At 41.6% G+C, this 24,403-nt stretch overlaps 1 protein-coding gene across 5 annotated transcripts in view; it reads right to left on the bottom strand.

The window, feature by feature from the left end:
* Positions 1 to 24,403, bottom strand: part of THADA (THADA armadillo repeat containing) — a 312,415-nt gene that overhangs the window by 52,406 nt on the left and 235,606 nt on the right. For all 5 annotated transcript variants that reach the window (XM_082851642.1, XM_082851643.1, XM_082851644.1 and 2 more), the window contains 4 exons: positions 24,203 to 24,297; positions 3,837 to 4,216; positions 3,170 to 3,288; positions 2,726 to 2,798 (listed from right to left, as the gene is read on the bottom strand). In XM_082851642.1, coding sequence (XP_082707768.1) covers positions 2,726 to 2,798; positions 3,170 to 3,288; positions 3,837 to 4,216; positions 24,203 to 24,297 — 667 coding nt within the window. The remainder of the gene's footprint in view (positions 1 to 2,725; positions 2,799 to 3,169; positions 3,289 to 3,836; positions 4,217 to 24,202; positions 24,298 to 24,403) is intronic.

The raw sequence follows: 24,403 nt of genomic DNA on the forward strand, positions 1-24,403 counted from the left end.
GGATGGTGGATGGGCAAGGGGAGAGATAAATTAGGAGTCTGGGATTAACATGTACACACTACTGTATATAAAACAGATAAACAACAAGGACTTACTGTATAGCACAGGGAACTATATTCAGTATCTTGTAGTAACCTATAATGGAAAAGGATCTGAAAATGTATATATATATATATATATATATATATATATATATATATATATATATAAAAATATATAAAACTGAATCAAAATTAACTATACTTTAATAAAAAATGGTTAAAAAATTGAATCATACAATATGTGGTCTTTTGTGACTGGCTTCTTTCACTCAGCATGTTTTCAGGGCTCATCCATGCTGTAGGATGTATGTATCAGTACTTCATTACTTTTTATGGCTGAAAAATATTCCATTATATAGATATACCATATTTTATTTACCCATTCATCAATCAGTTGATGGACATTTGGGTTGTTTCCATCTTTTAAACTCTGGTTCTTTACTTTTTCTAGAAAGGGGATTATTGTTCCAAATAAATTTTACTTCCCCTATCAGCTAAGCCTCTTTAAATGTTCAAAATGAGCTTACTGGCTCCTCTGATCATCTATGAGCATCTACGGAACTGAACTGATCAGTGTCTTAGATCATGAGGACGCTGCTGACTTGTTAACTTTTCTCTCCCTGAAAAATTTCCAATATTCTTCAAATATCGCTTCATTCAAGTACCAAGCAGTGCCTCCTCGGAGATGCACATGACAACTGGTTAAAAACGGCTTTAGATGAGAACGCTGTCCTTTGACAGACTTGTTAGGCTGCCCTGTGACTACTTTCTCAGAACTTGTTCCCCACCCCCCACCCCCCCGCCCCAGGCTGTAGTTTTTTTAAGCAAATCCTCTCCCTTCCTACAAACTCTCCTCCTATCCTCCCCAAGACACACAACATGACTTTATTTTTAGCTTTTTGCATCTCCTAGTGACCACCTGGCTCTGGCCCCTTGGCCTGCCTCCGAATGACAGACCCAGAGAAACTGTGTATCTGCTTAGTACTCACCCTCTGGTCTTCTCTCTGTCCAGCCCCAGGCTCTCTGAATTTAACAATCTCCTATGTGAAGTCTTCCTCAGCTCTGCCAACACTCCCTCCGGCCTCTGCTTTCCCTCAGCCTCCTTCCTACTAGAGTATCATTTAATATCATGATCTAATGCTCCTTTTCTCTCGTTAGACTGCCCTCCAGTCTTCATCCTTGTACCCCCAGTACCTCTCTCAGGGCTGCTGGAGCATAGGAATAGGAATCCACAATGTTATGGTGCCACGATCACAATGTGGTGATGTGAAACCAAGATCTTCAGGTAATTTTACTGTGGTATTGACTGCCTTCTGTTTATAAAAATTCTCTGATATGCCCCTAAGTATGCAAGTATTTGTCCTAAGGCATCATTCCAGGAAGTGTTTTTTTTTTTTTTTAAATTGAAGTATGGTTGATTTACTTCAACTATACTTACAGTGGTTTCAGGTGTACAGCAAAGTGATTCAGTTATATATATATTTTTTCAGATTATTTTCCATTATAGGTTTTTACAAGATACTGAATATAGTTCCTTGTGCTATATAGTAAATCCTTGTTGCTTATCTATTTTATATGTAGTAGTTTGTATCTGTTAATCCCATACTCCTAATTTATCCCTTTCCCACCCTCCTTTTCCCCTTTGGTAGCCATAAGTTTGTTTTCTATGTCTGTGAGTCTGTTTCTGTTTTGTATATAGATTCATTTGTATTATTTTTTAGATTCTACATATAAGGGATATCATATGATATTTGTCTTTCTCTGTCTGACTTAACTTCACTTAGCATGATATTCTCTAGGTTCATCCATGTTGCTGCAAATGGCATTATTTCATTCTTTTTTATGGCTGAGTAATATTCCACTGTATGTGTATATCCCATCTCCTTAAGCCAACTGTCTGTTGATAGGCACTTGGGTTGTTTTCATGTCTTGGCTATTGTAAATAGTGTTGCTATGAACACTGGGGTGCATGTATCTTTTCAAATCAGAGTTTTCATCTTTTCTGGATATATGCCCAGGAGTGGGATTTCTGGATCATATGGTAGCTCTATTTTCAGTTTTTTAAGGAACCTCCATACTGTTTTCCACAGTGGCTACACTAATTTACATTCCCACCAACAGCGTAGAAGGGTTCCCTTTTCTTCCCCAGGAAGCTGTTTTGATTACTTTAGGTCCACCCCACCCCCAAAGACATGTTCTAAGACAGGTGGGACACATCTGGGCCTCCACGCAAAGCCAGCTGGACCACGTTTGGGGGGGATATTTAAGCCTTAGCGATACATTTTCATACATAGTTGACTAGGATGCAATCCTAGTGACTTGCAATCCTTGGAACTGACTTGCTCATTCCCTCATTAGATGAAGAGTCTAGCGAGAAAAACAGGAAAAAACAAGGAGTTTGGGCATAAATGCACGTATGTCCTGGAGGAAGGAGGTTGTGTTACCCTCATGGACTCAAATCCAATGTGCCCAGAACAAGAGAAAAGAAATGCCAAACATGGTGCTCAGAAAATTCTCCCCAAGTTATACCTAGAGTGAAAAACCAACACGAATGATATTTTTGTAGAAGCTACACACATATGCCACAGAGATTCTGCCTGTGGGACAGTTCACTTTTACTGACACCTTCCAGGGAAATCAGAGAACAGAAATCTAGACCCCGAAACAGGGGAAATCAGCCTCACCTCCTCACACGTCTGCATGTGGTGGGCAATCACTTTGGAGGCGAGTCTCAGAGCTTCACTTTGTATTTCAGACCTAGGAAAGTCAGCCAGAAATCACACAAAACATATAATCGCCCTGAAACTAATATAATATTGTAAGTCAATTATACTTCAATAAAAAAATATGAAAATACATAAATAAATAAAATCGAACATTTTATATACATATGGTTTTTACAGGTAGTCTGTAATCCATGTGGCTGTGAATACTACTAGAAATTTCTACCTTGTGGCTATACAAATGCCTCCGGAAGCAACTACCTTTTGGTAACTAATGGGGAACTCTGACATCATTCTATTGCTTGGGCTTAGAACACAGGCTGGGCTATGCTCAAGTTCATTACATAACTGACTGATGGGACCGTGTGTTGTACCAAGTTTGCACAGGGAGCACTGGAGGCAAACCTTTCATTGGAAGCAATATCCATTGTCCAGATCAAGAACTCCTTTGGGGTTAGATGGACACAGCGCTCTGTCTGAGGAAGCCACTCACTGGGGTCCATGCAATGGAGAATTTTCAGTATCTGTGTGAGCCAGATCCATGGAAAAAAACAAACAAACAAACACACACACACACCTCAGAAAAGTCTCCAGAATCTAAATAATAATCATTTGTACCAACAAGGGACTCTATCTTTCAAAAAGCGCCCACTGACTTCTTTTTTCCCCCTTAATAGCTTTGCGAGACCAAGATAGTCTAGAGCAGTGGCATACTGGGATCAGAGGGTAGATGCCATATTCCTAGGTCAGTGCCCTTTCCTTTTGATCATGCTTTCCAGGTGACCATCTGCCCTCAAAGAGCCATGTCAGCAAAGACTGCTTACTCTCTCAATCTCTATCTTTGGTTAATCTCTGTCATCAATACCATTATCATCAAACACTTTTCTCAGCGCTCTTTTATGCATGAAGCCATGCCAAGCACCGTGCGAGAGTCCTTGCCCTTTGGATGCTGAATCTCCTTCCAATCCTGGAGATGCCAAAACCGATCCTGCCTCCTGACCTTATCACTCCAGTGGGCTCACCAAAGACTGTGGGGAATGGAAAGGGATGGTCAGTACACCAGAGACTTCACCTTGCAGAGGCATTCTGGGTGACTTTCCTTCACAGCCAACATCAAGAATGTCCCTCCCGTATTCCATAGCAAGGGCGGCAGTCCCTTCTCTCCTAGTCCCGAGGCTGCTGCTGAGAACTTTTCCAACAGGGCTTCCAGCGTCAGCAGGCGCACTTCAGGGAAGGAAGACTCCAACAGCCGAGAGAAGGAGATGGGAACGTCCCTTGCCTGCTCTCCAGCCTGGGCCGCTACTGCCCACACTGCAGCGATGGCCAGTTTGGTGAGGCTCTGGAGGTACTGGGGCAGGCCTGGCACCGTGAAGGTATAGGGGAATCCGGTTATCAACTCTGATCCCAAGATGATCCTTCTGACTTCCTCCCAGAAGCCAAGATGCTCCAGAACTAAAAAACAAAAAAGCAAAGGAAAAGAGGCAATCACTTTATTCAAACTTCCACAAAAGGACACAGGTGAACACACAAGACTCTGCATACCCTGGGTGGGACAACCAGACGTCATTCCTGAGTAGATTTCACACTAACCATGTAATAAGTGACTAGGCCACTAAGCTTCAGACTTCTGGCCCAGAAGCACTTTCTATTTAGGTAATTCATGATTTTCCCCCTAGAGTGACAGAAGGCATTCCTATCAGAAGATGTGCTCCTGGCATCCCTCCCTAATAGTCAATAAATATAAACTCAGTGACCTCCTGAATCCTCAAGCCTCATAGCTGAGCAGGATAAAAGAACATCTAGTCCACGCTTCCCTCAGGGGCTCAGATCCCCTCTACAGCACCTTTTCTCAGAGGCTCTTGGTAGAACCCTACAGTGATTTGGAGCTCACAAGACAGACTGTTCCACTGTTAATAGATCTATTTGCCACAAAGTTCTTTTTGGAGTTTCCACTCAGTGGCCCAATTCTGCATTTTGAGCCCTTCAGGCATTTGAATACAGTTATTATATCCCCTCTGTCTTCTCCAGGTGAAACACTCCTTCTTCCTTCAACTAGCCCCCAGATGATGGGGTCCACCCTCCCTCACTGTTCTAAGCCACCTTCCTTTGGATGTGCCTCACCCCTCTTCAGGCATGGCGCCACACAAGGGCACACGACTCTCCCTCGTGGTCTGAGCAGCAGGACTGTTGCTTGCCCTGTTCTCACATGAGGTTCCTGGAGTTGTATCACACCGTTGACTCATGTGGAGCATAAAGTCAACTGAACCGCAGGCCTTTTTTTTTTTTCACATGATCCACTGACAGTGGTGAGTCATCCATCTCCCACCTTGTACTCAGGACTTAGATCAAGACTTGTTTTCTTTGTTTGTTTGAAACCAAAGCAGATCCCTTTTAAATTTTATGGTCTGCCTTTTAGATTGCCGAGATCTTTTTGTATTCTCAGTTCTGATCACAAATATTTATTGCCTGCTTACTATGTGCTGGATGCTAAGTGAGATAAGAATAATGCCTTCAGGGAGGTTTATATTCTAATTTGAGAAAGAGAAATGAATGACTAGGTGATTCTAATATAGTGGTGGAAGTGATCACCTGAGTCTTAAAGAGGCAGAGAGAGGTGAATGCGTTGGAACCACCAAGCAAAGGTTCAAAGCAAAGTTTCAAAGGTTCAAAGGCATAAAACAGAATGGACCACGTGAGGAACTATAGGCAGTCTGACCTCAGCACAGAATTCGAGGTGGGGAACAGCGGGAGATGAGGCTAGAGCAGCAGCATATCCAGGACATGGGGAACCTCCTCGGCCACGCGAAGGAGCTTGGACATTTTTCTGCAGGCAAGGGGATGCCATCGAGGGGTTATTTTAAGCAACAAGGTCAGGTGAACAGGTCCACTGAAGTGTTCTTATTGCTGAGAGGCCAATATTAGAGGCAGGGAGCCCAGCTGAACAACTACTGCAGTAGTGGAAGAGAGAAATGATGAGGGTGTAAAGTAAGGAACAGACAGGAAGAAGATGCGTTTGAGAAGCATCGAAGGAATAAAACTGGCAGCACTGGGGGACTGGCTGGGGAAGGAGTCTTGGGTACCTCCCAGAACCCAGATTCTTCATACAGCACATTCATCATCCAATAGAAGCTGGGTAAACCTCAATTTGACAGGCAGGCTGTAAGTTATCACTAAAGATGTGGACTGGACCAGCGTGGAGGACAGAGGGCTTTGGTGAGTATTATAGTTGGCTCCCTGCCTGCCCCACCCCCCACCCCACTCCAAGCTCTCATCAATTCATTAACCAGCTCTCTTAGGGCCTAGGTATTCCCCAGTTATGAATCCTCCTAACTCTACCATTCTGCTCACATGTTATCTACAAGAACATCAGGAGAGACTTCATCAAATGCCTTGCTAAAATTTAGATATCTCATGACTCAGTGAACACTACCAACTCCTAGAAAACGATCACAAACAGAATAAAAATGTAAAAGATTAAAGTAACAGTTGGAAAAAACTCACTTGGAATTGAAATATTACATAGGCTTGCAATAATCCAGGAATTACTGCAATAATAAATAATAAAAATATAGACTATTCCTGTTACACATCAAACTGTTTCAAAAAGAAGTTTCTCCAGGGGCTTCCCTGGTGGCGCAGTGGTTGAGAACTCACCTGCCAATGCAGGAGACACGGGTTCGAGCCCTGGTCCGGGAAGATCCCACATGCCGCGGAGCAACTAAGCCCGTGTGCCACAACTACTGAGCCTGTGCTCTAGAGCCTGCGAGCCACAACTACTGAGCCCGTGTGCCTAGAGCCCATGCTCCGCAACAAGAGAAGCTACCGCAACGAGAAGCCTTCGCACCTCGACGAAGAGTAGTTCCCGCTCGCCGCAACTAGAGAAAGCCCGCGCACAGCAACTAAGATGCGCACAGCCTTTATCTATCTACCTATCTATTTATTTATTTATTTATGATGGGCACTGAGGCTGCCCAGAGGTGCCTGCCTGGGAGAGGAAAGGTCAGGGCAGGTGCTCAGGGGAGTTGGGAGAGAGTAGACAGGAGAGACCTGCGAACAGGTTCGCTGAATTAATGTGTCAATAGAGGAGCAGCAGGGGAGGTTAGGTCGGAGCCACAAGCTAGGAAACTATCAGATGACATTCATGTAGGCACTTTCTCCAAACTGCTGCTTAGAAAAAATGTTCTTGGTTCTGCAGCAAGACCCAATGAGGTGTCCTAAAGCAGAGTTTCTCAAACTTGAGTGAGCATCAGAACCACCTGGAGGGCTTGTTAAATCACAGACTGCTGCCTGGGCCTCACCCCCAAAGTTTCTGATTCAGGAGGGCGGCGGTGGGGGCTGAGAATCTGCATTTCTAACAAGCTCCCAGGTGATGCTGCTGCTGGGCCACGTACTTCAAAACCACTGCCCTCAGGGGATGGTTTTTTCTTTTAATTAATTAAAAAAAAATTTTTAATTAATTAATTTTTGGCTGCGTTGTGTCTTCGTTGCTGTGCGCGGGTTTTCTCTAGTTGTGGCGAGTGGTGGCTACTCTTCGTTGCGGTGCATGGGCTTCTTCTCATTGCGGTGGCTTCTCTTGTTGTGGAGCACAGGCTCTAGGCGGCCGGGCTTCAGTAGTTGTGGCTCACGGGCTCTAGAGCGCAGGCTCAGTAGTTGTGGTGCATGGGCTTAGCTGCTCCACGGCATGTGGGATCTTCCCGGACCAGGGCTCGAACCCATGTCCCCTACATTGGAGGTGGATTCTTAACTACTGCGACACCAGGGAAATCCCAGGCGATGGTTTTAATAAAACCAACCATGCCTCAATCCCACCCTTGTAGATTCTGATTCGGTTGGTTTGGAGTTGGTCACAGACATCCGGAGTCTTTTTTTGTTTTAAATATTTATTTACTTATTTGGGTGTGTCCGGTCTTAGCTGCAGGCATGAGGGATCTCTCCTTGCAGCGCGCAGGCTTCTCTCTAGTTTTGGCGCATGGGTTCTAGAGCGCGCGTGGGCTTAGTTGCCCTGCAGCATATGGGATCTTAGTTCCCCGACCAGGGACTGAAGCCGTGTCCCCTGCATTGGAAGGCGGATTCTCAACCACTGTGCCACCAGGGAAGTCCTGACATCTGGAGTCTTAAGAACAGGTAATTCTGCTCTGTGCCCCGGCTGAGAACCACACTCCTCGGCTACGACTTTCATAGGGGCTCACAGGGTTTTCGGGATGGGCAGTAGGGGCTGCAGTTCCAAAGAGCACAGCTGATTCCAGCCCAGTACTTCACCACAGTGAAGAACTAGAAAGTTCACTGCCCCCCGTTTTCTCTTACCAATAAAAACATCAAAGGAGGGGAAACCTCCAAGAATTCAAAAGAATGAATAAACTCTATAAAGGCCCCTTGCAGGCAGGCCTTTGATACTGGCTCATTACATACAGGTTCTGTTCTAGGGCTAGGGTGTAGCAGTGAATTAGAAAGACCAGGCTCTGCTCTCACGGAGTTCCCATTTAGATGTGGACCACAGAACACCCTCTGCCCCTCTGCCAGAGTGAGGGGGTCTCTGGGCAGAACAGGAGGTTGGGATTAGAAACATGAGCAGCAGCAGTGACTAAAAAGGACGTATTGCTTTCCTCTCTAGCACAGCAGTTTCTCAGCCCGGGAGGTACATTAAATTTATCTGGAGAGTTTTAGAAAAACACTTATGTCAGGGGACACTTGACTGCATCTCTGGGGCGAGCCTGGTTTCAAGGTGACCCAGGTGATTCTATTGTTCAGCTGAGGTCACAGCTACTGTTTTATGGGCTCTGCACCCCACAGCACGTAGAGCTCACCAAATGGATCTCACAACCAGGATTTCTTCCTAGTGAAGCACAGTTTTGTGTCCTGCCCTACCAAACGCATTTCAAAATTGAGATCAACACCAAGTACTTGTTTCCATTTTTGTGAGGGCCTGCTGTCCACAAGATACAAAACAAACAAACAAACAAAAGATACAAAAAACCTCAAGTTAGTTCTTTGATGGCACTTAGTTCTTCTTCAGTCTGAGGTCTGGCAACCCTCTTCTCTAGAAGATAACTTTTCTACTTGCAATTTCAATTTTGCTGGCTTTGGGTTGCCTCCTTTCTAACTTTCCGGGAAAGTCAAGTGTTCCAATTAAAGAATCAAGTCCCTCCCCTTTAATCGCCCCATCTTATTTTTCATTACTTAGATGATTTTTATAAACTCTTGTTAATTGCAGTTTTTTCCCAGCCCTCCTTGTTTGGAATATCTTTGGAGTTTCCCAACAGTGTAGTCATTTTAGTCACCCAAGTATGTGTGACTGATTCTAAACATCCAATTTGATTTCACTTTTGAAATTAACTTCTTTTTTTCTTCTTTAGAGCAAGCATATTTCCAGCCTTCAAAGGAATGGCTTATTGGCTGGATTCACTTGGAAAGACAATACCTCCTGCTGTGCTATGTCCCGGTTCAATGGAGAAATAATTCTCAAGTTTGGAATTCAAGAATCAATCAAATATCAAAAACAATGTGACAGGCTGGTATAAGTTGCCAACATTTTAGTTTGTAAAGAAAGGATGTTAAAAACCTACCATCTATTATTTCGTGAAAGAAAGGCTATCTGAACACCAAAAAAGTCATAGATTCCTAGTGTCATCATAAAGGACAATTCTTTAAAAAAATGTGGTTTAAAGAAAAATTTGCTATAGTTGTCATTTTGCTATAGTTTTATTGTGAAAATGTCACCAGGGAGTAGCATTAGGGAACTGCAGCTTTGGAGAAGTTGATCAAGTTTCCTGAGGTTGATGTGTTTGGAGAACATGCCCAGCCTGAACAGAGGTGTCCTAGAGAGGAATGAAGGGACTTTGCCGAGTCCCTCAGGACAGCGAGTAGAGTGTCTGTGAGAAGGAGCAAAGTGGTCCATTCACACAATTCCCTCTGGGAATCTCAGATGTGTTATTTTAGCAGTTTTAGTTCTTTGGCAAGTTGCAGATTTCAGTGTTATGTCTGCAACCTGAACAGTGATTGCTAAATTAACTGGATTTCAAAGCTGCCATTCTCTAACCAACCAAGGTAGGGCGCTAACATCAACCCAGGCTGCTGAAAGAGGATTTAAAAAGCAGCACTACCTAGAGCATGGTCAGCTCCTAGTTCCCAAATCCTGTTCTATTATTTAGTGAAGTCAGTCTCCTCCCCAAAGGAGGAACACAGCCCCAAAGGGCAGGCCCATGGGGCATTTATCTTTGATTTTCTGAGCTACAGGTTTGTTTAAAAAAAAAAAAAAAAAAAACAACGTAATTTTAAAAGATTCATGTTAATCTAAATAGCTTTGATGAGAGCATTCTGGAAAACAATGTGGATGATATCATTACCACATAATTATGGATATAGTGGAGTTTCACCATAAGAGCATTTAATTTAGGTGAATTTAACTCTAAGTACTCGGCAAACAGAGAGAAAGAGATTGAAAAATAACAATTAAGGGCTTCCCTGGTGGCCCAGTGGTTGAGAGTCCGCCTGCCGATGCAGGGGACACGGGTTCGTGCCCCGGTCTGGGAAGATCCCACATGCCGCGGAGCGGCTGGGCCCGTGAGCCATGGCTGCTGAGCCTGCGCGTCCGGAGCCTGTGCTCCACAATGGGAGAGGCCACAACAGTGAGAGGCCCGTGTACCGCAAAAAAAAAAAAAAGAAAAAAGAAAAATAACAATTAAAAGCGAGAGGGCAGTTTCACCTGACATTCCAATCACTGAGCATATCCCCAGGATGGTGGCTGTGCTGTTACCTTAGACGACTGGCTCTCAAACTTCGGCGTACTCACCTCCAGAGTTCCTGATTCAGTAGGTCTGGGACGGGGCCCCCCAAATCACACTTATAACAAATCCTGGGCGATGCTGCTGCTGATGCAGGGACCACACTTTAAGAACCACTACTTCAGACCATCTGAGATCATCCGTGCTTCTCATAGTGTAAACATCTTGCCATGCCGAACGTGTATAATTCTAGTGTTTAATGGTATTTGTTTTTATACACCATGGCCCCTAATCATATGTCAACCCCTTCATCTAGTGCTCAACCAAAGAGCTCCTGAATATTACATAGTTCCTGGCCTTCGCTGTTAATGTCACGAACCAAGATAGCCTGATTGCTTTGTGCTGAGCTGGCCAAAATAAAAGGGGCCAGAGGGAGTAAGTGTACAGGCCCAAATTGACAGAGTTTTCTTGGCCCCAGTAGAGATGGTTATGGGAGAAGCTAAAACCCCAGTAATCACAGCAAACGTGTTCTACTTGTAAGCAGCAATCAGAATCCATAAAGGGGGAAGGATCCTCCTCAGGACTGAAAGGACCAACAAAACAGAAAAAAAAATAGTTTCACTGCTATGGAGTAAGTCACTTACTGTGGATACCATGTAAATGGCAATGATATTGATTGTGCCACTATGGTGGTCACTTGCCACTGACTGAGCCTCAGAAGAATGTTCTGTTTTCTGCCTGACCTTGCACGTGCTGTTCCCTCTGGCTTGAATGAATAAATGAACAAATGAATTTCTCTTTCATATATTGTAATGGTTCTGAATTCTCTGATACCATTTGGTCAAGAAAATTTTGTAGAAATTTCCCCTATCCTTCCCCCCCTCAGAATCTCTACCCTCCTTAAAGAAGTAGAGAGTGAGGAAATACGAAGCAGATTTTACTTTTAAGGCATAATGAAAGGGCCAACTTTTTCTGTTTCAAAGATCTGTAGCTCTGGTTAGAGAGATCTGTAATCAGATCCAACAAAAGTTCTTATCTGGAACAGTTGATAAGCTGGTTCTAAAAATAATCACAGACGATAATTTGTACACCCCGTGAATGTTAATGTCCTGTTATGCTATTTCTCAGTTAAAAAAAAACTGTATTTGTAGAGAAAAGGAAACCATAGGAACTATAACAACAACAGCAACAAATCAACTGATTTAATAAATCTTGGCTTCTCCTTATCGAAGGGAAATTCCATTCTTCTATTTAATCCTCTGCCCCTCCCAGTAAACTGTAATCCAGACCCGAGGGGCCCTTCCAGTTACAAACATGTAGAATGACCTAGTGGAAGGGTTTGGAGACTAACTTTGTCTAGAGAAGTGCCCTGAACTGGTACTAGTTGTTTATTTCTTGCCTACTTTTGTTTCTAGGTCTCTGGACTCCTAGGTCTCTAGGTCTCATGCCCGGCTTTCATAGGTATGGTGCCTGACACACACCCCTTTGAAAACATTCCCCCTTTCCCTTGTCCCAGCCTATTCTCAAAGTATTTTTTTAAGCACAGAATTCCTTATCTGCTGTTGAGGAAGGAAGAGTTTCTGAGAATACTATTTGAAGGACTCTCTAGTCAACCCGTAAAATAGGCACAGTCCCAGTGGCTTGGACAACACGGAGTCAGAAGAGCTCTGAAAGGATTTGGGTAGGCTAAAAATGAGCTCATCAGGCACTGGGTGGGACCAGCAGTTTTTACTTCTCGCCTCCACCCATCATCCCATCCCTGCTTCTGCCCAACACTGGGAGGAAGTCAGGAAATACTTGTGGATAAACATATGACAACCCAAAGACACAAACATAAAATTACTTCTAAGTAATACACTGCTTTGGATTCTTTGTCAGCGAATTGCTCCTAAGGACAAGATTGGGAAATCAGAAACTTCCTTATCGTCACACCTTAGACATCCCTGTTTAATTTAACCTCTTCCCCACAAAGGACCTCAGGCTTCTCTTCCACCCTTAGGCAATGAGATACAGTGTGAAATCAACTTGAGAGTCTTGGTAGCCGGCTGGGAAGACTCCTTTAAATAACTGGGGCTTACCTCTGTTGTCTCACCTGTAATGAGAGACTAGGACCACTGATTTCAATCCCTTGCCAGCACTACAGTTTACAGTTCTGGGAGACACAGACTCTAAGACTGAAGAGGTTCCTGGCACCACTGGACTACATCAATGTCTCTGGGAATGATGCTACAAGGTATAGTTTACAGCTGGCAAACCCAAGAGAGTCTGGCTGGACTGCAAATGCTACTTAATGTGAAGTCTGGCCCCAGCCAGGGAGGAATTAAGTAAATTCTGCCAGATGGGCAATGGAGGTGAGTCTGGGAGTAAGCATACCTGGACATGGGACCAGCAGAAGCTCTGTCTCCTCCTCTGGATGAGATGACCATTCATTTCTTTGTTCTTGCTATCAATATTACTTCCTAATAGCTGCTTTTCTTACAGTGTTGGAGTTTTCCTTTTGTGTTACTTTTCATGGAGTTTTTACAATTTTTTTCATGTGACCTTCACCTCAATCCTCTGAAGGTATTATCCCCACTTTGCAATTGAGGAACTAAGAGGTTTCAAAACAAAGTGATGAAAGTGATTTCTGCTTTAACCCATGAAAGTTTAACTGCTACAGAAATTGCCCTTTGCCATAAACAACTAGAAAACTAGACAAATGTATGAAACTATCGTTTTTAAACATCAGACATGAGTAGTATGTTTCCCTGAGAGAAGGAAACAAACAAGGTAGGCCTTATAGTTGCCCTGGACTACTACCTAGAGGCAACTTCCATGCTCCAGCACAGAGAGGGGGAACCCAGAGCCCAGAGATCTTGCTGAGCCAGAACAACTGGATATTCATATGAAAAAAAACAAAAAAAGAGAACTTTGACCTTATCTCATGACATACATGAAAATTAGCTTAAAGTGGACCATGGATCTAAACGTAAAACCTTAAATAGCAAACTTTAGAAGAAAACCTGGGACTTCTCTGGTGGTCCAGTGGTTAAGATGCCACGCTTCCAATGCAAGGGGTTGGGGGTTCAATCCCTGGTCAGGGAACTAAGATCCCACATGCCGCGCGGCATGGCCAAAAAAAAGGAAAAAAAAAACCAAAGCAAACTTTAGAAGAAAACCTGAGAGAACATCATTGTGACCTTAGGATAGGCAAAGACTTCTTTACTAGGGCACAAAAAGCGTAAGACACAGAGAAAAAATGAATAAATCAGACTTCATCAAAATTAAAAACAGTTGCTCTTCAAAAGACATTGTTAAGGGTTTCCTTGGAGGCACAGTGGTTGTGAGTCTGCCTGCCGATGCAGGGGACACGGGTTCGTGCCCCGGTCCGGGAAGATCCCACATGCCGCTGAGCGGCTGGGCCCGTGAGCCATGGCCGCTGAGCCTTCACGTCCAGAGCCTGTGCTCCGCAACGGGAGAGGCCACAACAGTGAGAGGCCCGCGTACCGCGGAAAAAAAAAAAAAAAAAAAAGACATTGTTAAGAAAAAAGACAAGCAACAGATAGGTAGAAAATCTTTAACAAATGTTTGCATAAAATACTTATATCCAGAACACAGAACTTTCACTACTCAGTAATAAGAAAAACACAATTTAAAGAAGAAATGTGCGAGAGATTTGAATAGACACTTTACCAAGAAAGATATATGTATGGCAAATACGGTACACGAAAAGGTGCTCAGCATAACTGGTCATTAGGGAAATGCAAATTAAAATCACAGTGAGACACCACTACACATGTACCAGAATGGCAAAAATTAACAAGATGGGCAATACCACATCTAGATGAGGATGCAGAATAACTGGACCTCTCACACATTGTTGCTGGGAATGCAAAGTGGTAAGGCTCTTTGGAAAGCAGTTTGGCAGTTTCTTATTACCTAAAGAATCTTTATCATATGACCTAGTAATTCCTTTCCTAGGTTTCACTTATGAAGGATAAAAACATATGGCCACACAAATACTTCTATGCTCAGAGCTGCATTATTCACAATTTCCAAAAAGTGAAATAATGCTACCAGAGCTGCATTATCCACAATTTCCAAAAAGTAGAAGTGCCAAAATGTATTTCAACTGGTGATTTAATATAAACAACACATGCATATAATGGAATACTATTCAGCAAGAAAAAGTCATGACACATCACATTAATAAAGGACAAAAATTATACGATCATCTCATTAGATGCAGAAAAAGAATTTGACAAAATCCAACACTCTTTTATGATAAAAACACTCAACAAGCAAGAAGCAGAAGGGACTTCTTCAACCTGATAAAGGGCATCTATGAAAAACCCACAGCTAACACCATATTTAATGGTGAAAGTCTAAAAGCTCTCCTCCTAAGATCAGGAACAAGGCACTTCCATTCAACATTGTACTGGAAGTTCTAGCCAGGGTGATTAGGCAAGAAAAATAAATAAAAGGCATCCAGATTGGAGAGGAAGAAGTAAAACCTATCTCTATTGCACAGGACATGATTTCATATACAGAAAGTTCTAAGTCCACAAAAACAGACAAACAAACAAAAGTAAGTTCAATAAGGTCATGGGATAAAAGATCAATATACAAATATCAACTACAGTTCTGTGTAGTAGCAACGGACAATCCAAAATTGAAATTAAGAAAATAATCTCATTTACAACAGCACCAAAAATAATAAAACAGGAATAAATTATTTAACAAAAGATGTTCATGAGGTGTACACTGAAAATTACAAAACATCACTGAAAAAAATTGAAGACCTAAATAAATGGAAGGACACCCTGTGTTCTGATCTGAATATCTGAAGATATAATATTATTATAGTGACAATACTCCTCAAATTGAACTACAGATTTAACATAATACCTATCAAAATCCTAATTGACTTTTCTTTTTCCAGAAGTTGGCAAGCTGATCCTAAAATCTGAATGAAAATGTAAGGACTCAGCCAAAATGATCTTGAAAACAAAGAACAAAGTTGGAGGACTCACACATCCTGATTTCAAGTTATCATAAAGCAACGATAATCAAGACAGTGTGGTCCTGGTATAAAGACAGACATACAGATCAATGAAATAGAACTGAGAGTCCAGAAAATCCATGTATTTATGGTCACTTGATTTTCTGACTGACCAAGGTGCCAAGACAATTCAATGGGGAAAGGTGAAGTCCTTTAAACAAAGAGTGCTGGGACAAATGGATAGTCAGATGCAAAAGGATGAGGCTGGACCTGTACCTCACACCAAATACAAAAATTAACTCAAAATGGCTCAGAAACCGAAAAGTTAAGACATAAAACTATTAAATTCTTAAGAAGAAAATGTATACAAATTTTTGTGACCTCGGATTAGGCAACAGTTTCTTAGATATGACATTAAAAGTATAAGGGACAAAAGAAAAAGCAGGTTGGACTTCATCAAAACTAAAAATTTTTGTACATTAAAGGACATTATCACAAAAGTCAAAAGTCAGTGCACAGAACGGGAGAAAATATTTGCAAATCATATATCTGATAAGGAATTAATATCCAGAATATATAAAGAATTCTTACAACTCAAGAATGAAAAGACAAACAACACAGAGGATCAGAACAGACATTTCTCTAAAGAAGGTGTACAAAATGGCTCATTAGCATTAGAAAAGATGCCCAACATCATTAGCTATTAGGGAAATGCAAATCAAAAGCACAATGAAATACTACTTTATACCCACTAGGATGGCTATAATCAATAGATGGACAATAACAAGTATTGTCAAGGATGTGGAGAAATTGGAAACCTCATACATTGCCAGTGGGAATGTAAAATGGTGCAGTCTCTTTGGGAAAAGTTTGGCAATTCCTCAAAAACTTAAACTTAGAGTTGGCACATGGCCCAGCAGTTCTACTCCTAGGTAAATACCCAGGAGAACTGAAAGCATATATCCCCACAAAAACCTGTCCATGGATCTTCATAGCATTATTATTCATAACAGCCAAAAAGTGTAAACAATCCAAACGTCCATCAACTGATGAAACAAAACATGGCATATCTAACAATGGAATATCATTCAGTCATAAAAAAAGAAAAGACTCATGCTACAAAATGGATGAACCTTGAAAACTTTAAGTGAGAGAATCCAGACACAAAAGGCTATATGTTGTATGATTCCATTTACATGAAATGTTTAGAATAAGCTTTCAGAAACATCTTGCTTAACTAATTTAACTGACATGGGCAACTAGTTTCAGATTATCTGTGAGGACTGGGGTTAGAGTGGGGCAAGACAGGAACACATAGAAGACTGAAATCACGGATGTTCTGAGACCCCAGCTGCCCACTGGAACAGTATTTGACTCCTGGGGTGGAAATGTGAGTACGAAGGTTTCATGACATGGTTCTGTTACAGATCCAGACACTTGGCCCAACCCTCAACACTATTAACTCTGGTCACGGAAATGGGCAGTGGACCAGGAGCCAGGAAAGCTTGACTTTTTCACTAACCAGCTGTGTGACCTTGGGCAAGTCACTTAATTGTTACAGTTTCCACTCTACTTACTGATGAAATGATCTCTAAACTCTAAAATTCTAAGAATTGTGGGCCACTGTACTCAGCACCGGGCTTGGAATTAACAAGGGGTCAATACCACATGAACCTAGCAATCTAACACATCCTGTATTATTCTTTCTGAATGGTAGCTAGGAATCATCTGCTCAATTTAGGAGCTCACTGTTCCCTGGGAAAGAGACTTTTGGCAAAAGCAACAGTTCAAATGACAGTCCCAGTGTTTTGGAGAAAGGCAACTAACTTATTGATAACAAAGCCTATTTTTTTTTTTGAAATTTCATAGCTGCAGACCCATAAATACAAAGTCCCTAGAAGACTCTAAAAATATGTTCTCAATTCCCTTTTATCTCCCACCCAGAGCTGAGAGAATAGCATCAACTGTGTCATATTAAACACATCTGCGTCCAACACCGATAAAAGTGCATGACCGCGGGAACAGATAAGAATTGTTTTCAATTTGTTCAGATGGGATTGGTTAAATTTAACCTAATTAGACCAAATAATCAAAGCAGGTGTTTGTAAGTTGCCAATGTTTTTATTCTCTGTAATTGTTTGGCTATATTTCCCAGGAACTTAGGTAAAGGAAGTTATAATATGTCAAAAAAAATCATTGACCTTGTATTTATTCTTGTCACACATATATTATTCATGTTCAAGGCAGTACAAATACAAGGCATCACTGAACACTTCTCACAGATTTTTACCACTTAACCACCATCAACATCTAAGCCGGCCTTTGGGAGGGCTTATGTTACCGAACTTCCATGATATAAACACAAGCAGTAAAAAATGAGAGCCTGTCTTCTAATCTTGTACTGATCTACAAGGCACACTGACTTGGCATTCAGACTATTTAGGGATCCTGACTTCATGCTCACAAGCTGGTCACTTTTAAGGCATTTAGAAGAAAAATAATAACAATAATAAAAGTTACATTCTAGTTAAAACAAAATGTTTATTGCACTTGGCAGAATGATGAGATCCGAACTATAAATGCCAACTAACAAAGAAACCACAAAATGCGGTTACCAGCAGCCTGGCATTAGGAAGTCTTTCATGCAGTGGCTGTAGGTCCACTTTCAAAGGGAAAAAGGGCAGGTAGCTGCCCGGGAGCGTTAAGCTTTCTCTTTCTAGTAACTAGCCCTGGGTACGCTCTCATATTATTCCACACACTCCGGAGACGGGAGATAGCAGTGCAGGCAAGAAAGTCCCCATAAAAGCATGTGATTGCGAAGCTACTGGGAAGGGGGATCCCTCTTTGAGGCCTGGGGATTCTGCAGCAGGGGCAGAAGCCCGGGAAGCTGAATCAACATAGGGGTCTAAGGCACCATCCCCGAGACAAGGAGTGGTTTTCCTGACTCAGGCCTGAGTGTGCTGCGGGACCACGTTGGAGGTGGCTGGAGAGCGCGGACTCTGCTCTCTTACTGTACAAGTGACGTCTGGCAGTTCTCTCTGTTCCTCAGTTCCCTCACGTCTAAAATGAAGAACCACTAGTACCTCCTTCACTAATGCGTGCAAAATGCTTGGCACAGTGCTCGGCATGGAGTTAAGTGCTCAGTACACATTGGCCATAATTATTATGATCCCTACAAGGGAGATGATACTGAAAATAATGTTTCCTAAAAATCAGAATATAATGGGCCTCCCATATACATTTCAGGGGTAGGGAAACAGCCTTTTGAGATCACTTACACGATGTGGGTAGGATGGACAAATCCTTCTCCACCTAAAACACTTTTTGGAAACTGTCATTATGTCCTTTCTTTATTTCTTTGGGAATAACTAATCCTCTTCAAGATTCATATTTTAATATGTAACACATAATTACAAAAGAAAGAACGGGGTTACATAAAATTAGTAAAATGGAGACTAGGAAAGGAAAAATCCACTCATAAACCCACCAAGAGAACTTAAACTGAAAGTCAGACAGTGCAAATAGGTAAGATATTTGTTTAAACACTTGGTAAAAGAAAATGTTCAATTCAGTAGCTGTGAAAAACACAAATTTAAGGGGTGTGGGCATAAGAGAGAAATAGAAAGTCCACCTCTCAGAAAAAAGGGAGTAAATATTTAGCCAAGTCTCAGATAGTATTTCAGTAAACAGATATTTCAATGGAAAATTTCCAACCTGAGAGCAAATAATTTAAGATGGGTTTAAAATCAGAATGAAAGCTCTCCATTTCCCTGTCCCTGCCCAGACCTGTAACCCAGCCTCTGAGTCCTTGGAGCAGTTAGGCTCTTTCTTCCTCATCCCCCCAACTCCAATTGGAGACTATAATTTTCTTTCTAGCAGGAAACTGATACATACTAATGATGACAGCTGGATTCAGAAGAGGAAAAAGAATACAGGGGACAGAGAGTCCTTGTGGGTTTAAATCACTTTAAAACTCAAAACAAAACCCCCAGATTTGGAATTTTTAAAACCTAGTTAATGGCTAAGGAAACCTCAAATGATTGGGAAGTACTAAGATAAAAGTCTGAATTACACAAAACACATCATTATCTTAAGCTGTTCTAATCATCTTCTCTGCCTTTCCCCTTCACTGGTTTTCTCATTGTTTATGCCCCCAGCCCTTCAATGTTCTAAGACATTTTAGAGGTAGAAATAGCCTTCCAAGGTCACTTACAGAATAGTGTTTGAGAGGAGACAGGCAGATCCTCCTCTGTCCAAAAAAGTTTCCCAGAAATTGACATTACTTCTTTTCTTTTAGAACAATTAATCTCCTCTAAGATTCATATTTAGATACAGTTACTGTTGAAATACATGTATATACACACACATGAATAAAACAGAATTATGTTATGTAAAATTGGTAAAATGGAAAATAAGAGGAAGAAATCCCCCTAAAATCACACCATGCTAAAACAACTATTTTCAGCATTGTACTTGCCTTTAACTCTAGTCCTCCACTTTGGACCCCCCATCTCCCAAACCCTCAATGATGGTTATGACAATGCCCTGACATTCCATGAATGCATTTACAGTTACATTCTTTTTCCGTGGCAAAGGAACCTGGCTCCATTAAGGATCCTAAGACTCCTTTAAGGATGGGGGCACAGAAAATGTCACTCTGTCTTAAAAACCACGTGACCCTACCCTCTGTCTTATATCCTCCGATAATCTCTTTTGCCTACAGGGTCAAGTTCGAGTTCCTTAGACTTTGGACCATGCCGCTCTCCTTGACTGAGTTCCTGCCTCCCAGCCTCACTTCTAGTCACACCTCCTGTCCTTGAACCCAACACTGCAATCACACTGTCCCAGTTCTTTGAAAGCTGTGCTGCAGACATGCTCCCTCCTCTGTCTATAATACCCACCTGTCCTTTGCCCATCTGGTGAATTTCTACTCATCTTCAAAACTCTGCTCAACTACCTCCTCCTCTATGAAGGCTTCCTTGTCCTCCCAAGTAGAAACGACCTTTCATTCTTTAGTGCCTCCAATGTATCCCATACACACTCCCTTTATAGCATCTGTAACCCCTTTTTGGACCTACTTATAAGCCCCAAACATATCATGTGTCTCTCCAGATGTAGGTGCTTAACTTGTCTGACGTTAGCACGTCATGTCTGATGAACAACAAAAACATAATGAACAATAACCACAAGATGATCCTTTTCTGGATCAGTCAGAGGGGCAGGAGCATCCCTAATCAAGTGGATTCCAAAGTGGATTCTTGACATTCCATGCCAGGTATGCTTCAGTGTTTTCCTAGGAAAGCAGGCATTTCTTCTTTCTTGAAAATGTTGAAGAACATGAGGAGAGTTGTAAATGTGAGGGATTGACCATAACTCTGCCAGGCTGCAGGAAACTGGATTAGATGCATAGTTTCCAGCCAGTGATAATTATAACGATGATAATGATATTAATGGTAGCTAAAATTTATTGAGCACTTATTCTGTGCCATACAAAGTACATTCTTTACATAGGACTTTACATGTGTTAGTTGACAACCACTCTAAGGTATAGATCCTATTATATCCCCAGTCACAATTGAGGAGAAGTGTCTCAAAGAGGTTAAATGACTTGCCTAAGGTCATGAAAGCTAGTAAATGGCAGACCTGGGATTCAAACCTAGGGATCTAGCTTTAAAGCCTATGTAGTGTACTCCCTACTCTGAGCTCTGTGAGCTTTAGAGGTAGATAGATGTGTATTTACAAACATATACACATAATATATACATTTGATTTGAATTTGGAAAATGAATTTACGTGTGATTGATGCATGAGTTTAAATAAGATTTGTATCTTGATGACACCTGTTACTATTCTAAAAACTGAGGAAAATTCTGCATTTCAATCAGTCAGTTAATAACAAATCCATTTAACGCAGGCCTACTACTTGCTTAGTTGGGGGACACAGGACCTAACCACGATCCATTCTTTCAAGGCATTTACAAGGTAAAACTGTCATGACAATACTTAGAAATCATACTGAAATCTACACATCCAGGTAAGTGATCACCTTGTTTGGTGATACACTTAGCTATTGCTCAAACTGCCTTTGGAAATAATTTATGAAACACACAAGAATCGATTTAACTATTTTAAGCTCACAGTTTACTTTTATCCTAAACAGTGCTATCTACCTTAACTGCCATTTTATTTGACATTTGGTTAGTTCTAAATATCTAATTCATCCTCAAAGGAGGAGAATTTGCTACCACTATTTGTGTGGATGTAGTATATGAATACATACAGTCATATAAAAGACACATACATATATATCCTGTGGTTTACGAGGGCAATTCCCAAAGGACTGGAAAAAATCAGTGCTTGTCCAATAGGAATATATGAGCCATATATGTAATTTTTGATTTTCTGATAGCCACATTTTAAAAAGAAACAGATGAAATTAACTTTAATAATACTTTTTTTTTTTTTTTTTTTTTTTTGCAGTATGCGGGCCTCTCACTGCTGTGGCCTCTCCTGTTGCAGAGCACAGGCTCCGGAGGCACAGCCTCAGCGGCCATGGCTCACGGGCCCAGCCGCTCCGCGGCATGTGGGATCCTCCCGGACCGGGGCACGAACCTGTGTACCCTGCATCGGCAGGCGGTTTCTCAACCACTGCGCCACCAGGGAAACCCTAATGATACTTTTAATTTAAACAAATATATCAAAAATATTATCATTCCAATGTGTCATCAATGTAAAAATTATTGAGAAATTTAACCTTTTTTTCATACTAAGTCTTCGAAATTTGGTGTGTATTTTATTCTTATAGAACACCTCAACTTCGATCAGCCACATCTCAGTTGTTCAAGAGCCGCATGTGGTTAGTGACTGCCATACTGTAGAGTGCAGGATTAAATATTTAGAGCTATAGCTGTCATGTTAGAAAAAGAGTAAAAGTGGCCCACCCCTTGCATATCTTACTCTGAAAAGTAATGACTCTAAGACGTATAATACATTGATGCAAGTGAAATACTGTTGAGTAATAAACAACAGCTTGTGATCACATTTAATTGGGGCACAAACGCTAAATAATGCAAGAGTTTGTGGAAAGGATGATTCCAAAAGGCCGAAGTCATCTTCATGGAGGAACCCAGCTCATCAGTAAAGGACAGGCAATTGGAGAAGAAAGAAGGGTATTTTACAACATTCAAGGGTTAAACCCTTCCAGACAAGGAATAATGGTACGAATACACCAAGAAACACTTAGTTCAGAAAAACCTAATGATTATAGTCAACCACACAACTATGATAGGAACCCAGTGAATGGATTTGTAAGTAGTGAGCCACTCTTTCACAGACAAGGCTCTTTAGACATTAAGCAGAGAAGTATTACTAAGCTACATGAAATTTGGAACTGAAATACAAAAATGGTAGAAACCCCACATGATTTACTTGGTAACACCTGATTCATAATCTCTTTATATAAAATCTCTGGACCCCAGTTAACTCAAGTGTAAAATAAAGTGGACGCAACCCTGAGGTCCCTTATAGCTAGGGTGACCTGTGATTTATTGTGCAAACCTGGACACTTTCAAGAGTAAAAGGGGCACTATTAATAATTATGCTGGGGTAAGAGGTATAAACTAGAAGTGTTTCACAGCCATAAAACTATATGATCCTCAAAAAAAAAAAAAAAAAAAACTATATGATCCTCTTCTACCTTTAAAGGATGCAACAGCTACCCCTATGCAGGGACGTGGAGCTGATCAAAGTCCAGGTGTGTTCTTATTACCTCTGCATGGCCACAGGGGCCTTGTGGGCTAATATGCATTGATACGAGTGAGGCAGCTTCGCACCTCCCCCCCAAAGCATTTTAAATTGGCTTGAATTTGGGAACAGGGTTCCATATGGACAGAGCTGGACTCTGACAGCCTGAATATATTTACTGAAGACAACAAATCATTGACAGACTAAATGTAACAGAGGAAAGGCCTGGCCTGCTTGTACTCAAAATCTGACTTTGTAATTGTAGCCTCCTTTAGACAGGCCTAATCAATTAGAAGAGGCTGATTTTAACCAGTTGCAGGCTCATTACCCTGCATTCCAGTTTGTGTTGATGAAAATCAGTTTCAGTCTGTGGCCTGGAACTCATGTACAGCACTTCCTGAGGCCTCTTATATAAACACATCAAAACATTTTTTTATTTGGAGCTGCCCCTCTCCCTTTTAAGAAAACCACTTTGTGAATCATGATGAAAATAGAACAATTGCATGTGGATCTGGGGCCCATACCAGGAAATATACATGATACCAAGAAACACGTATAAAGTCAGAGCTCAAGGTAGCGAGGGGTGGATTTGAGACTGAGTCTCAAATATCCAGGCTCCAGCATCAAATGAGTCCACTAGGCTATCTCTACAAAATGGAACAGAATGAACTCTGAGTTATTGAAAATGATGACCTTTCAAAGAAAATGCATGAAATAGGAAAGAGCCAAGGTCTCAGAAATACAGAGGTATCTGAGTAGAGTCCAGACTCTTCCCTGAATGACCAAATAGAAAACAAACTTGCAACTAAACAAGGACAAGTTTCCTTGGGAAGCTTCTATGAGGAAACCGTATGATACTATGTTTAATTTTGATATGTGGTTAGTCCTGCAAAAGTAGAAGGTGGGGGAGTGCGTAGTAGAGCCGCTCAGTACCCTACCTACATTTCAAAGACCTGTAATCATTCCAAAATATGATATAAATATGACTCATACCTGGCCGGTTGTCTTTTGAGGGTTTGTCAAGACAGCAAGTCAACAGGAAGAGAATATCAATATACACAGCTCTGGTCACCAAACATGGATTTTGCCTAGAAAAGTAAAGAACAGAAAATAAATTGAAATTTTCTCTCTCTGAAGCCTGAGTCACAGAAAAGAGAAAATGGGTATTTTCTACCAGGCACGTCATGAGGCTCA

The sequence above is a fragment of the Leucopleurus acutus genome (genome assembly GCF_964270905.1).
Source record: "Leucopleurus acutus genome assembly, chromosome: 12".
Lineage (NCBI taxonomy): Eukaryota > Metazoa > Chordata > Mammalia > Artiodactyla > Delphinidae > Leucopleurus > Leucopleurus acutus.